General features: G+C 54.4%; 1 protein-coding gene across 3 annotated transcripts in view; it reads left to right on the plus strand.

The window, feature by feature from the left end:
* Positions 1 to 3,678: 3,678 nt before the first annotated feature.
* The window catches only part of PHF21B (PHD finger protein 21B), a 113,854-nt gene continuing 103,122 nt past the window's right edge, over positions 3,679 to 14,410 (plus strand). The window contains exons 1-2 of one of the 3 annotated variants that reach the window (XM_037738907.1): positions 3,679 to 3,899; positions 4,774 to 4,839. In XM_037738907.1, the coding sequence (XP_037594835.1) occupies positions 3,846 to 3,899; positions 4,774 to 4,839 (120 nt within the window). In that variant the 5' untranslated portion in view covers positions 3,679 to 3,845. Of the gene's footprint in view, positions 3,900 to 4,393; positions 4,590 to 4,773; positions 4,840 to 14,410 lie in introns of those variants that run through there. The other 2 variants (XM_017529496.2, XM_017529495.2) reach the window with 2 other exon arrangements.

The following is a 14,410-nucleotide window of genomic DNA, read 5'->3' on the forward strand; positions in this document are numbered from 1 at the left end:
AAAAATACAGTCATAAAGCAATTCGATAGCATTAACATTGTGTCAGGGATTATAAGTAATCTAGAGGTGATTTGAAGTACATGGGAGGATGTGCATAGGTTATATGCACATACTACGTCATTTTATAGCAGGAACTTGAGCATACATGACCTCGGCTACTGTCACAGACCAAGGGCACAGTGCCCGTGTAAGACAAAGTGGAGAATTGGGAAGAGAGCAGGCTGTGTACTCGGGCAGGGTGGAAAGGGAATTCTGCCTCCATGCCCTGCGCCAGGCTGACCATAGACTTCATCCAAGCAGGGACCCCTTTAAGAGTGAAAGAAGGGCTGGGTGTGGTGGTTCACACCTTTAATCCCAGCACTTTGAGGCAGGAGAATCCCTTGAACCTGGGAAATGGAGGTTGCAGTGAGCCAAGACCATGCCATTGCACTCCAGCCTGGGCAACAAAATCCATGAGACCACAGGAGTGGACCTGGGTGCCAGAGCCAATGCAAACCCCCAACTGCAGAGGCTGGGCTGAAGGCTGGCCCTCACCTTCAGACAGGCCAAGCCACCGACGGACAGTGATCGAGGCTCTCCACTGAGCAGGTGGTCAAGGTCCGGGGCAGGAGGAGCCAAGTGAATCTGGGAGTAACTGTAGTTATTTTGATACATTCCCACCTGACATCCAAAGAAAGGAAGGCTAGGAGAGCTTGAGTAACCTGCCCTAGGTCATGGGGCTGTTAAGGGTGGACTCAAGTCTTAAACCCAGACCTTCAGGCTCCACTCCCCTCCACACTATCCAGGTAGGTGAGGAGAAATGTGGATGTTGAGATTAATGCAGACACTGCTCATTTCTGTGGTTATTACCAACAGCCCACCTTCTCCCAAATGGAATAGATTTCTCCATATTCATTCATGCATGCATGCATTCATTCACTGCCTCACTCACGTACGTATGCATTCATTCATTCATTCATTCATTCACTGCCTTACTCATTTATTCATCCAGTAAGAACCCACTCAGCTCCAGGCACTCCAGGGCTTCCTTTAGCATGCAAACACTGTGCTGTATCCACAGGAGTTGGCTCTGGCTCCACTGGGGAAGAAAACCTTTGCCCTCATTAGGGGACAGAATGCCCCTTATGTTAAGGGACTTCTTCATTTTCACTCACCATCATTGCTGTGGGCCTCCTGGAGGAGGGATAAAGAACTTATGCATAGAAAACAGGGGAATTTTCCCAGAAAAGGTACTCGGAGTGAATCTTGGAGGATGTAACAGATTTTTAAAAGGTGGGTTATGAGAAAGGGCATCCAAGACAGAGGGCACAGCGTGGGCGAAGGGAGATCTGGTGTGCAAGATGCGTTCAGGAAAATGCATGCCTGCAGTGGGAGTATAGGACTCCTGGGCTGGTTCACAGAACTTCCTCTTTGTCTGTGCATGGTGGCTCACGCCTGTAATCCCAGCACTTCGGGAGGCCAAGGCAGGAGGATTGCTTGAGCCCAGTAGTTCGAGAGCAGCCTGGACAACATGGTGAGACCCCATTTCTTAAAAAAAAAAAAAAAGTGGCCAGGTGCAGTGGCTCACACCTGTAATCCCCGCACTTTGGGAGGCTGAGGCAGTCGGATCATGAGGTCAGGAGTTTGAGACCAGTCTGATCAACATGGTTAAACCCTATCTCTACTAAATATAGAAAAAAATTAGCTGGGCATGGTGGTGCGCACCTGTAATCCCAGCTACTTAGGAGGCTGAGGCAGGAGGATCACTTGAACCTGGGAGGCAGAGGTTACAGTGAGCCAAGATCATGCCATTGCACTCCAGCATGGCAAGACTCTGTCTCAAAAAAAAAAAAAAAAAAAAAAAATTAGCTGGTCCTGTGGTGTACCTGTGGTCCCAGCTACTCAGGAGGCTGAAGTGGGAGGATTGCTTGAGCAGGGGAGGTGGAGGCTGTGGTGAGCTATGATTGAGCCACTACACACCAGCCTCTCAGGTCCAAGCAGTTCTCCTGTCCCAGCCTCCCAAGTAGCTGGGGTTATAGGCTCATGCCACTACGCCTGGCTTTTTGGATTTTTAGTAGAGACGGGGTTTCACTATGTTGGCCAGATAGGTCTCTAACTCCTGACCTCATGATCCACCCACCTCGGCCTCCCCAAATGCTGGGATTACAGGCATGAGCCACCGTGCCAGGTCGGCCTCCAGTGGAGCCTTAAAGCAAGTGCTGTTTGCAAGTTTCTGTTAACTAATTTGGGTTCAGGTAAGGATCATCTACATGTCCCTCTGTTTCTTGTGTTCTGAAAAAGAGTTCTAAGTGAGACTCATTCTGTCGTGCTCTTGAGGTGAGGTGCTGGGTTATGGGATGAGGGGCCATCTGTGTTTAGTGGTCCCAAGCACGTTAAGTCATTTATGGCAAATGCCCTAACAGAGAGCAGAACAACACTGGCAGCCTCACTTGAAGAGGAAAAAAAGAAAAGGGTGAATTCCAATAACTTCTGCCAACAAAAGATATGTGTGACCTGTTGACGTTAAATTGAAAGGGGCATTTGTGGATGATAGTTGCTTGGGTATCTTTTGTGCCACCGGAGAGGAATCTGAAGTTATAACGACTTAACAGTTTAAACTTTGACATATGATGGCACCCTTTCTCCCCAGGGTGTTTCAAACGTGCCAGTCTGCTGCCAACAGGACCTGAATGGATGAAGATGGCAGCCCCGCGGTGATGACCGTGACTCCGGGACACTGACCTCCTGGTTGTGGGGCTGAGGGTTCTGAAACGTGATTTCCTCAGCGATAGTTATAATTGCTTTAGGTCGCATTGACCGGGCCCGTTTACAATTTTTAACAAGTCTTAGAAAGTCCAGTGACATCTGTGGAGAGTTTAATTGTGAGTGTAAAAAAAAAAAAAAAAAAAAAATCATTAAAGGAAGAACCAAGAGATCAAATTTCTTGCTGTTTAAACAACACGGAGGCCTTCAGGCGGCGGGGGAATGTGGCGACGCGACTAATTTAAATCTCCCAAGTCGCGACGCTGGTGTAGACAGAAGGGGACGGAAGAATCAGCGGAGGGAGGACGGAGGAGGGGGAAGGAGGGAGCCCAGAGCCCGGGAGAGGAGACCTGGAAACACGGGCTCGCACCCTCCCGGCGGAAAGTGTCCCGGACCCGGCATTACACGGCGCCGCGTTCCCCGGGCCGGGCCTGGGGGCGGAGAGGAGGACGCCGCGGTCGCCCCTCTCTCCGAGCGCCCGGCCCGAGCTGTCCCCGGGCCAGCGAGCGGGCACTCCTGGGCGCCGCCACTTTTGTTCTCCGCTCCAGGCGCCGGGCCGCGGCGGGGCGGCAGTGCGCAGGCGCGGGCGGGGCGGGGGCGGGCGGAGGGTCTCGGCCCCGCCCCCCGCCGCCCCGGCCCGCTCCATCCGGGCACTGCCGAATTAGCATCGAGCCGAGGCACAACTTTGCCGCGGCCCAGCGAGATCCAGGCGCGCGCGCCGGAGGAAATATAGTCCCTGCCGGCGGGCGGCTCGCGCGGGAGGCGGCGGCGGCGGCGGGGCAGGCGCGCGCGGGGCAGCGCGGGGCTCCCGGCGCCGGGGGGCCATGCGCCGGGCCGCGCCGGCAGCCCGGGGACCCCGCGCAACTTGCCGGGCAGCCTGAGGAGAGTTGGGGCGGCCGCGGGCTTGGCACCGCGGGGCCCGGAAGCCTTTCTTCCCCCCTCGCCAGCCCCCTTCCCTTTCGGCCGTGGGGGAGGGGGCTTGTGTCCCCCCACCCCGCCCCCGAGGCCGGGTCCGCCCGCGCCCGCTTTGGCCCCCGCGGTGCCGCGCAACTTCCCGGGAGCCCGGGCCAAAGTGAGCGCAAAGTGCTGTCCAAGTTGCCGGGATGGAGCTGCAGAGCCGGCCCGAGGCGCTCGCCGTGGAACTCGCGCGTCACCAGGTAGGTGTCCCGGGGCGGGGGGAGCGCGTGGCGGCTGGGGGTCGGGGGACCCGATTCCAGCCCCCTCTCTTCTCGTTCTCGGGGTCTTCCAGGCTGGAGCCTGCCCCGGGGCGGGGGGCGAGCGAGTGAGCACACGCGCCGAACCCCCTCGGGGCTCCCCGCCGCGCGCCTCCGGCGCTGTCCGGCAGTTTGGGGGGAATCGAGGGCGCATGGGACCCGAGCCTGGCTTCCCCTCTTAAGTGATGTAGGGTCCGCATGACTGGGGGTGCCTGGAGGGGGGCCCCCTTCGTGAGCCGTTCCCGGGGAGGGGAGTGCGAACCGTCCCCCTTGCGGCCTCCCCTCCGGCCCCCGCACCCCAGGCGCACCTGCCCGGTGGGTAGAAGTAGTTTTGGCGATCGCTGCTGGCGAACGGCGGCGTGGCGGCCGGAGCCCGAGCGGGGCTCGGCGTGCGCGTGTGTGTGTTGGGGAGATTAGGACGCGACTTGAATATTTATGAGCTTTGCTCGACACGGACTCGCCGTGTTTACTTGGCTCTTTGTTCCTCCCCCCTCCCCCGGCACACACTCACACTCTCTCACTCACTCACACACGCACCCCGGCCTGCAAACTTGCACGGCTCGGGGCGCGCCGCCGGGTGGCCTCGGCCCCCGCCCCGCCCCGCGAGCTGCCCCGATGAGGCGGCAGCCACAGGTAAGCGGCCCCGCGCGGCACTGCCCGGCCGCCGCGCGTGCGGGACGCGGCCCGGGAAACTTGGGGCGCGCTGCGGCCCACCCTGCCCTCGGGGCTCCGGATTGGGGGCTGCCGCGGCCCGCCGGGCTGGGGCGCACCTGACCCCGAGCGGCCGGCCTGAGCCCGCTCCTCCCTGTTTCCGCAGAACGGCGACCTCAAGAAGCAGCTCCACGAAAGGCAGCCGCGGATCGCCGCGCTCAGCGACAAACAAGTAAGTGAGGGGATCGCGCCCCACCCGGGATGGGGCCGGAGGGTGGCTGGGCACTTTAGCGGCGCCCTAAAAAGTGCCAGCCTGGGCACCGCGCGCTCAGATTCCCAGAGGGATCCGTCTCCAGTTCTCAAAGTTCCCCACCCCTCCCCTTTCCTGTAAAGAAAGAGCCGGGTTCTCGGAGGCGGCGGGGAGAGCCGGGCCCGGCGGGGGCCGAAGAGAGTAGCTCACTTAAAAGGCGGCGCGCGGCCCGGCGTCCATTTTGAGGTGGAGAATATGTTTTTGGAACGTGGCGATTTCTCCCGGCTCGGAGTCCCCCTCTTCGCGCTGAGGTGGCCGTTGGGGCGGAGGGGGGCGGCCGTGGGGGCCTGGACATCAAACTCCTTGGAAGCGATGTCTGGGTTCCGTGCCAAACCTCGTTTTGAAATCGTTCCTCGAGGCCCCCCCTTCCACTTCCCCAGGTTCACTTTTTATTCTTGGAACCTGACGCCAGCTCCCGGCGAACAAAAGAAAGGCGCCCCTCGGTCCCCCCAGTTCTGCCCCAACTTTGGGCTCCGGGTGTTAGGTGTAGCTGGGGACACCCGAGAAGCTCCCCGCGATGGGGGCGCGGCCGCCCACCCCTCTCCCGGTCCCCTCGGGGGAGGAAAAGTTATCCATTGTGACTTAGTTGCGCTGAGCTCAGCGCTCGGGGTTTCAGCACCACGAACAGATGCCGCCGCCGGAGCCCGGCGGGCCGCGCGCCCCCGCCCCCTGGCTCCCGCCCCTCCCCCGTCCCTCCCCCGCCGCGCCCCCTCCCCTCACTCGCGCGCCCGCCCCTTCCCCACGCTGCCCCGAGCCGAGAACTTTGAGCGGCGCAGCCAATGGCGCGCTGGGGCCTCCGCGCTGGCGGGGACGGGGGCGGTGGCGCCCCTCCCTCCCTCCACTGCCCCCTCCCTCCAGCTCTCCTTCCCTCCCTCCGCGCGCCCCGCCCCCTCCCGCGCCGCTCCCCCCGCCCTCGATCGCGCTTCCTTCGGAATGCAGGCAGCCGCCGCCAGAGCCAAACTTGGACAGCGCCGGGCCCGTCCCCGCGCGCCCCTGCCCGGGCCAGCCCCCGCGCCCCCACCCCAGCCCGGGCCTCCTGATCGGACGCCCCCTTCCCCCGAGGGATTTTCTGGTGTAGGGGAGAGATGTGAACGAGGTTGAAGTGGCTGCCAGCGACCCTGTCGAGGGAGAATTCGGAGATCGGGCGTTCTTTTCGAGTCTTTAAAGTTAAAAAGTGATGGGAAGGGGCGTGCGCGAGCGGGGTTGGGGGGTGGGGAACCCGGGCTTGCTGAAAGGAAGATGGCAGTGGCGCAGGCCCACGCCTGGTCGCGGCCGCCGGGCTGGACAGGAGGCCTGGGACGAATGCACTAACCCCTTTCTGTCAGTGCCGCGGCCCCCCCGCCCCGGGCCGCGCGCCCCCGTCGGGGAATGGAAGCTTCCATTCCCGCCGGAGGGGGGCCCCCGGCGCGCGGCCCCGGCGAAGTCGGGGAGTTGGCGGGGGGAGGGGACCCAGGCCCGGCATTACCATTTTGATTGCTTTGATGCCATTTTTGGAGGGGGAGGGGTCGGAAGACCCTTTTCCGCAGAGCACAAAGCTGTTTAATCACTATGTAGAATCAAATCAGATACTTTCTTTCAAAAAAAAAAAAAAATCCGCCACCAGATCTGGTCCAGTGAGATAGCTGAGGGCTACTAAGCCCTTATTTCACTGGGTAAAACGGGAAGTTGTTGACTCTTAGGCTGCGTGTAGAAGATTAAAAAGAGAGTAATGGAGGGGGGGAGGCTGGGGGGGGATCCAGTAACCCAAGGAGCTTTTATTGGAACAATGTCTCTTTATGTTTGTGCGTGGCAGTAGTTTTACTATTTGGAGTGACTCTTCCGAGCTTGGGTTTGATCATTTCTTCTGTATTGTAGCAACTATTTCAAGGCTGTTTAAATTTTTATGACGATAGTAAATTAGTCGCTATTTATTATCTGTCATGCCGGAATTTAGATAAGCCGAAAGAAACATTTGAAAACCCTGTTTGAAGGTTGAAGCAGCTTCGGGAAGGAGCTCTACGACTCCAGGCTGCCTTTGCCTTTAAATTTGAACTCCGGGAAGGAGGCTTGCTTGCGAATGAACGGACCTCCATCTTTTTGTGTGTGTGAGTGTGTGTTTAAAAAGAAAGAAAACAAGAAAAACTTTTGTTCTCCGGCCTTTTAGAAATGTTTCCCTGTTAAGTGACTAAAAATAACATCTCGGAAGCAGCCAGGGTTTGGCCTGGCCATTGGAACTTGTGTTCGGAACTGCCAGGGTGTTGTTTTCCGATTTCCCTTTGTGGCATTTTATATAACAAGGGCTCATAAAAGAGGGAGGGGAGGGGGCTGCGGCCGTGGTTCAGCATGCTAATAAAGCCGCCTTGTCTTTCCCAGGCTCTGCGTTGAAATCTTTCAGAGGTCACCCGTGAAATGACTTGGGTAGACTGAACATTTACTCTCTTCTCCCTCTCCTTGGGAGAGTTTGGTGATGATTGGCAGCTGAGCTGGGGAAAGGTTGATGAAAAGCACCTTGGAGGTGACTCTGGGCTGAACTAGGGTTTTGAAGAGGCTCTCTTGGTTGCCCCAGAACCTGCCCAGAAGGAGCCAAAATGGGGGAGTGGGGATGAAAAGGCAGGTGTGTCACAGATTGTTTTTAACTCAGCAGGAAGTCAAACGTAGAATTCTTTTGGAGTTGCTTAGGGAAAAGCTCCTACCATCTCCACCTTTAAAGATGCTATCTGTGCTGGAATATCAAATATAAAGGTTAAGTTTCAATTAAAAGTGCACATGTGGATGATGAACTAGATAGTAAAATGAACAGACGACCCCATTATCCGGGTCTGTTAGTACACCAGCGGCTGAATCGCGTCTCAGGGCGCAACCATCCATTTCCCATGAATGCCCTTAGCACTGCGTTTTTCTCAGTTACTTTAGGAAACATGGACAAGAATGTAAAGGTGTTTAAAGGACTCATAGTGGTAGATAGCTTGTTGGTCAGAGTAGATAAACATTTTCTGTGTAACTGTCCAGTTTTTGTCCTACCACTGGGGGACTAGGGAATAAACAGGAAGAGAGTTTACATAGGACCTTGCTATTTGAAAATGAAGTTCATATGTTCCACTAAAAAAAAAAAAAAAAAAAATGGAGGCATAGGGTAGTTGGTCCGAGCTGAGCGGTGGTCCGGCCCAGGCAAGCTAAGCGGCCTTCCCAGGTGTGGCTGCACCTCGCTGCTAGGCTGTGATTCCAGTAGAGAAGGGCCCTCTTCTTTAACAAGATATGATGTGTGAAGACTCCATTAGCTGCTCTAGTGGCTTACACCATGAGTTTGCAACACATGCAGAGAGGCAGTAACATTTTTATCTAAATTGTCAAGCAACAAGCACTTCTGTGTAAATAACAGACCCAGCACAAATACTGGGTAGGTGGAGGTCCCCTCTTCGGAGTTCCCAGCACAGCATTTAGATGCCGTGTGTGAGCTGGCATCTCCAGACCTTAACTTCATGCAAGTTCAGCTTTACAGTCAGGTTGGGAAGAGCCTTCTGTTTGAACCTCAGTCCATGTTGCTGTGGTCCCAAGAGAAAGACCCTGGAGGTGAGCTTGGGACCTTGTGCACTGCCCCAAGAGTCCATGGAATTGATGAACTCAGGGTTCTGAGGGGCTGTCCCCAAGTGCAGTGGTAAAAGTATGTTGTCTTGATAGGTGTTGTGTGTGCACCTGGTGCTGAGTCCCCTCGCTGAGTCCTGTCTTCACTGTGACTCACCAGCTGTGTCCACCATTGGGGGAGTCCACTTGGAAGCAGCCACCAATGAAGCTGTGGGGGGGAGGGTGGTAATCCACAACCCCATCCCCCATTGTTTGGAGTCCTTGGGTACAAGGACTTTCTGTTTTCCAAGCTCTTCTCCCAAGCCTACTCTCCTCCAGAAAGGTACATTTTAATCTCACAGACTTAAAGTGCCAGCTCTCATTATTGAAACAGTATTATTATACATTACAGAAAAAGTCAGTGCAACTACAGAAGCTCCGCACTTAATGCTGCTTGGGGAAGATGGTGGGAATGGGACACCTGGGCCCAGCCTGGTTAGCGTGGCTGCCACCTTTGTGGCCTTCATCCCCCACCCTTCACCCCCTACCCCAGCCAACACAGCTGGAGTTTCCTGGACCCCTGCATCCCTTCATCACTCTGGGCCCACCCACCACCATCTCTTACCTGGAAGATTGTGATAGCCCCTTCACTGCATCCACTTAAAAACAACAACAAAACAACTTTATTGAGATATAATTTACATACACTATTCAGCCATCTAAAGTGTTCCATTCAGTGGTTTTAGTATATCCACAGATCTGTGCAGCTTTCACTACCATCTATTTTAGAACATTTTATCACTTATAAAAGAAACCCTGGCTGAGCTCGGTGGCTCATGCCTGTAATCTCTGCACTTTGGGAGGCTGAGGTGGGCGATGACCTGGGGTCAGAAGTTCGACACCAGCCTGACTAGCATGGTGAAACCCCTTCTCTACTAAAAATACAAAAATTAGCTGGGTGTAATGGTGGGTGTCTGTAATCTCAGCTACTTGGGAGGCTGAAACAGGAGAATTACTTGAACCTGGGAGGCGGAGGTTGCAGTGAGCCGGGATTGTACCATTGCACTCCAGCCTGGGCGACAGAGCAAGACTCTCATCTCAAAGAAAAAAAAGAAGAAGAAACCCCCTGCCTGTCCTTTGCCCTCTCCCTTCCCTCCTTCCCCAGCTTTAAGCAGCTGCTAATGGACTCTGCCTCTAGAGTTGCCTGTTCTGGGCTTTCGTATGAATGGAATCATACTATGTATGTGTATATACACGTATGTATGTGTGTGTGTATAAAATGACCATAGAGTGTGATGATGCTGTGTATATAGTATGATTCCATTTATATGAAATACATATATTTCTATGCTTTGTGACTGGCCTGTTGTGCTTAATAATTCAGGCTTCACGCAAGTTGTAGCACATCTCAGCTTCACTTGCTTTTATGTCAGGACGTCCCGCCGTGTAGAGAGAACTCATTCTGTCCAACCATTCATCCACAAGTGGATGTTTGGCTTGTTTCCGCCTTTTGCCTGTCATGAGTGGCATGCTCTGCGTCTACTCTGGCCCCTTCTAGTACATTCTTCCCCAGAGTCAGTGTCTTAGAATATGAATGAAGTCATGGTGCTCCCTGGCTCACAACCTTCCAGTGGCTTCCCCTTGCTCTTGGGGTAAAACCCCGGGGCCTGCAGAGCCACAGGGATGGCCCTGCCCACCTGCTTTCCCTCTGCCCCAGGAGCTCCACCTTGCCCCAGCGTGGCAGCTGTGGACACTTGGGGTGGTTTCCTGCCTCTGGGACCATGAACTAGGAGGGGAAAGAGGGCAGAGAAGGCCAGCTGGGGCCAGAGTAAGGAAGGTGTCACATGCTGGGATGGCTGGCCTGGAGTTGATACTATGGGCTCTTGCCGTGCCCAAGGGCTACTAGGGCATGAGGCGGGAAGCGTATGCAGGGGTGCTCAGGGCAGGTCAGAAGGGAGGAATGTGAAGGAGGCCTGGGCTCCCCAAGCGCGCAGGAGTTACTTAGGTGTTTGTCAGCTGCGTGGGGAGCCTCTTGACAGGCCCCATCCTGTGGGGAGCGCAAGGCTGGGAAGCTGCTGAGCCCAGAACCCTAGGTGACCCATACATAAACCAGGCTGTGAGGGTGAGGTTTCCAGGTGACCATCCCCCAGCTTTCACCAGAGGTTCTTAGAGCCAAAGAATTAGTGGGGAACACCTCTGGAAGCCCCAGAAGGCAACTGAGTGGGTAACGCTGCTCAGTTGAAGAAGAAAAGTTTGTGTGTGGTGTGTGTGTGTATGTACATCCATGCAACTTATAGTTACATGTTCAGTAGTTACATTTTTATTTCTATTGATTTAATTTTCTTGGTCATATGTAATGTATAGAATGACAAATATTTATATTTTGATATATGTCAGTACAACAGGATACATGTAAAGCTCATATAATGTGTACAAGATAGTTACTATTTTGTCTGTTACTGAGAGGAAGGATTTGTTTTTGAAGTGCTTGTGTAGATCATCCTAGATCAGCTCCTCTACTAGACTGTAAGCTCCCTGAGGGGTACCTGCTGGGCTGCCCTCTGCTTATTCCCAGGGCAGTGATGGTGTGAAGATTGGCGATGATTCATTAACTGTCCTAGGGGAGTCCCTAGTGTTTTTGAAGTCAGGAAAATGGATTACCATTCTGTGGAAGTAAATTTTACTAAGGAAGGTGGTGATGAGCATTCTATCAGAATAACTCTACTTTTTAAAAGTTTTTGTTAGAAAAACAACGTGGTCCTCGGGAAAATGGCAGTACAAGTTTGACTGTCATAGCACGCAGGTCTGGCTTCTTCCTGCCCCACTGTATCCTTGGGTGACCTCGAGGTGTGCTCCGCAGAGGTGTCTGCAGATGCGTCTATGATGTTGGGCAGACACCTTCTCACGCAAGTCCATGCGCCCGACATTACTGCTCCCAGACCCGCTTTTCACACTTGCGTGGTGTTGTGGACGTCTCTTGGGAGCAACTCAGGTTAATTCCACAAATACTAAAGGAGTTCCCGCCAGAAATTACCGGGGATATGGAAGTGGCCGGGGACGTCAGTAACAGTGACATCTAGCTTTATGAGGCTTTATACTTGTGGAGGGCTTCACCTGGTCTCTGCTCACAGCCATTTTCACGTGCTGTTCGGGAGGCAGGTGTATCCAGTCACCTATCTGTTGAGGCCCAGTGAGGGACTTGTGTGAGGTGTCTGGCTGCCGGGCTCACCCAGGCAGCGGATGGGACAATATGATGTGCCGGGGGGTATGGGGACAGCTCCAGGGAGGTGACATTTGCACCAGTACAGAAAGTAGTGGCAGATCGCACTCGCTGCCATCTGCAGTACTCTCTTCAATGTGCTTCCTCCGTCCTCCTTGATAGGCATCTTTTTATTTGATCGTCAGGGTAACCCTGGTACTTGGGTCGGACTGGGCTGGTGAATCTTCAGGACAGGTCGGAGGACTGCAGCTTTCCAAGGCTTAGCAGCTTGGAACCGCCACGAATGGAATCGCCAACCCTGCCCCTTGGCCTGGGGTGCCTCCGTGTTAGCCCCTGCTCATATCCAGTTGGTCTCCCATGGCATAGGGTCCAAGGTGATGTAGCCAGAAGAGCAAGGGCCCCAAAGTCAGCACACTAGGGTTCACGGCCCAGCTTCCTGCATCTCTGCTGAGCAACCTTGGGCAAGCCATCCCGCCTGTCTGAGCGAGCTCTGTTTCCTGCCCCTGAAGTGGAGATGGGAATAAGACCCACTCACCTGGTGATTGAGATGAAATCAGCAGGTACGAAAGTGCATCTAGACTGCGGCATGAAGGTGTTGAATGTGGGTCTGTTACTACGAGATGAGGGTTGATTTGAACCACAGGAACCGCCCCCTGCCCACCCGGGGCTCTGACCTGGGCACCTTTGTGTTGTTGCTTGTCCCCATTACCATCTTTCCGTGCGAGGGTGTCACATTGCTTGTTGCCCTCGTAAAGGTTGATGACCACTATGGTGACTATGTCGCCTGCATCAGCCACTCCAAAGAGGTCGCTTTGATATTAGAATCTTAAACACCTGCTGTCGGAACTGTACGTTTGATTTCAATTAACTTCGAATTTTTTCAATGAGATGACTCTGATAATAACTTTAGTAATCCCAGGATGCCTCATTAGAGCTGCTGGCTATGCTGATTAGCCTTGTGATTTAGCAAGTTTTTCCTCCAATGCCTTTGTCTCTTCAGAAACCAAATCATGGGCTGTGTCTTTTATCACTTGTGTGAGCAGTGAAGCAGTGAACACATGAGGCTGCTGCCCGCCCTGTTTGTGGACACACCGCTGGTCCTGAGGGCACCACGCTCCTCCTTCAGCAGCCCCTCTTGATGTAGGGCAGTGTCTCTGGGATGCTCTGCTCACCTCTAGGGGGTTAAGGAGCTTTAAGCGTGTTCGGTGGCCAGCCTTGGAGGCCCTGGCCCCGGATGTCCCTCTCAAGTGCTGTTTAGAAGGCTTTTAACTTTGTCTTCAAGAGGCACGTGACAAAGCGCTTTATAGTGCAGGCTATAAAACTGGATAGACTGGAGTTCTAAGCCTGGCTCCATTCTTTGCCGGCTCTTCCGCCAGGGGCCGGCTTTGCCGCTTTGGAGGCTCTGGTTCCTTAGTTATCAAAGGTTAGTAACAGTGCATGGCCAGCCATGTAGCAGAGTGCCTGGTGCTCCGTGAGCACTCAAGAAACAGTCTTCAAGAGGCCACTGGATTAGTGAGTGGTACATGAAGCTCTGGGCCCACAGGAAGCTCTCACCCAGTGGGACTGACCATGAGTTCTGATGCATCCTGTTATTCCTGTGGGGCGCTGGCTCTGAGCAGGTACCTTCTGTTTCTCTCTGTGGACTGGCTCAGCCCAGAGGGGTTGAGTGTGTCTTGTTGAGGTCACACAGCAGGTGAGTAGAGAAGCTGTCGTCCAGTTCTGTACCATTGGGTGCCCAGCTTCGTCATCTTAACCCCAACACTGGCACATGTAGGGGGAGAAATGACAGCATTTAACAGCACCAGCATGAAAAGTGAGGTGTGGACCGTTACTCCAGGGCACACGGTCAGAAAAAAATAAGTGGAGTTACAATGTTGGAGATGATCCCCAGTAAGTCAGTAACCTTCCTGTGACCTCGAGTGGGACTTCCGCTCTGAAGTAGAAGTCATGGAAGTTTCCTGGGGTCTGGGTCTGGTCTCTGCATCTCCTGGGATCGTGGCTGTCAGCTTAGCATGTGGAAGTGTGTGGTTGGCCGGGGACTGGGGGTTGCGGAGAGGAGTCTGTAGTGTGGAAGCCGAGAGCCCTCCGGAGCTGGGGGTTTCCTCCCCAACCCTCTCGCTGCCCTGCATGCCGCTCTCCTTTTCATTATTGTTACTGATGCTGCTATTTTATACTTGAAGGTGAAGATGCCTCATTTTGAAATGATCTCTATTCTCTGAAGGAATAAATGTGCTTCCTGAAGATTGTTCTGTGTTGTTTTTGGTGGGGACTTCCTGTTCGGTAGTAGCAGCCCCACTGTGGGGAGAAATTGCTGACACAGCTTTGCTCTGGTTACAGTCCCTGACTGCCAAGAGCGGCATCCCTTCCAGGCTCCAACACGCCATACTATATGGTTTTTTACTTTGGCTTGGCACTTGTGCTGGTCTTCTTAAAATATGGCAGAAAGAGGGCCAGGCGCAGTGGCTCACGCCTGTAATCCCAACATTTTGGGGGGCCGAGGTAGGTGGATCACGAGGTCAGGAGTTTGAGACCAGTCTGGCCAACATAGTGAAACCACGTCTCTACTAAAAATACAAAAAATTAGCTGGTGTGGTTGTGGGCACCTGTAGTCCCAGCTACTTGGGAGGCTGAGGCAAGAGAATCAAGTGAATCTGGGAGGCAGAGGTTGCAGTGAGCCAGGATCACACCACTGCTCTGCAGCCTGGGTAATAGTGTGAGACTCTGTCTCAAAAA

The sequence above is a fragment of the Cebus imitator genome, unplaced genomic scaffold (genome assembly GCF_001604975.1).
Source record: "Cebus imitator isolate Cc_AM_T3 unplaced genomic scaffold, Cebus_imitator-1.0 Scaffold59, whole genome shotgun sequence".
Taxonomy (NCBI): Eukaryota; Metazoa; Chordata; class Mammalia; order Primates; family Cebidae; genus Cebus; species Cebus imitator.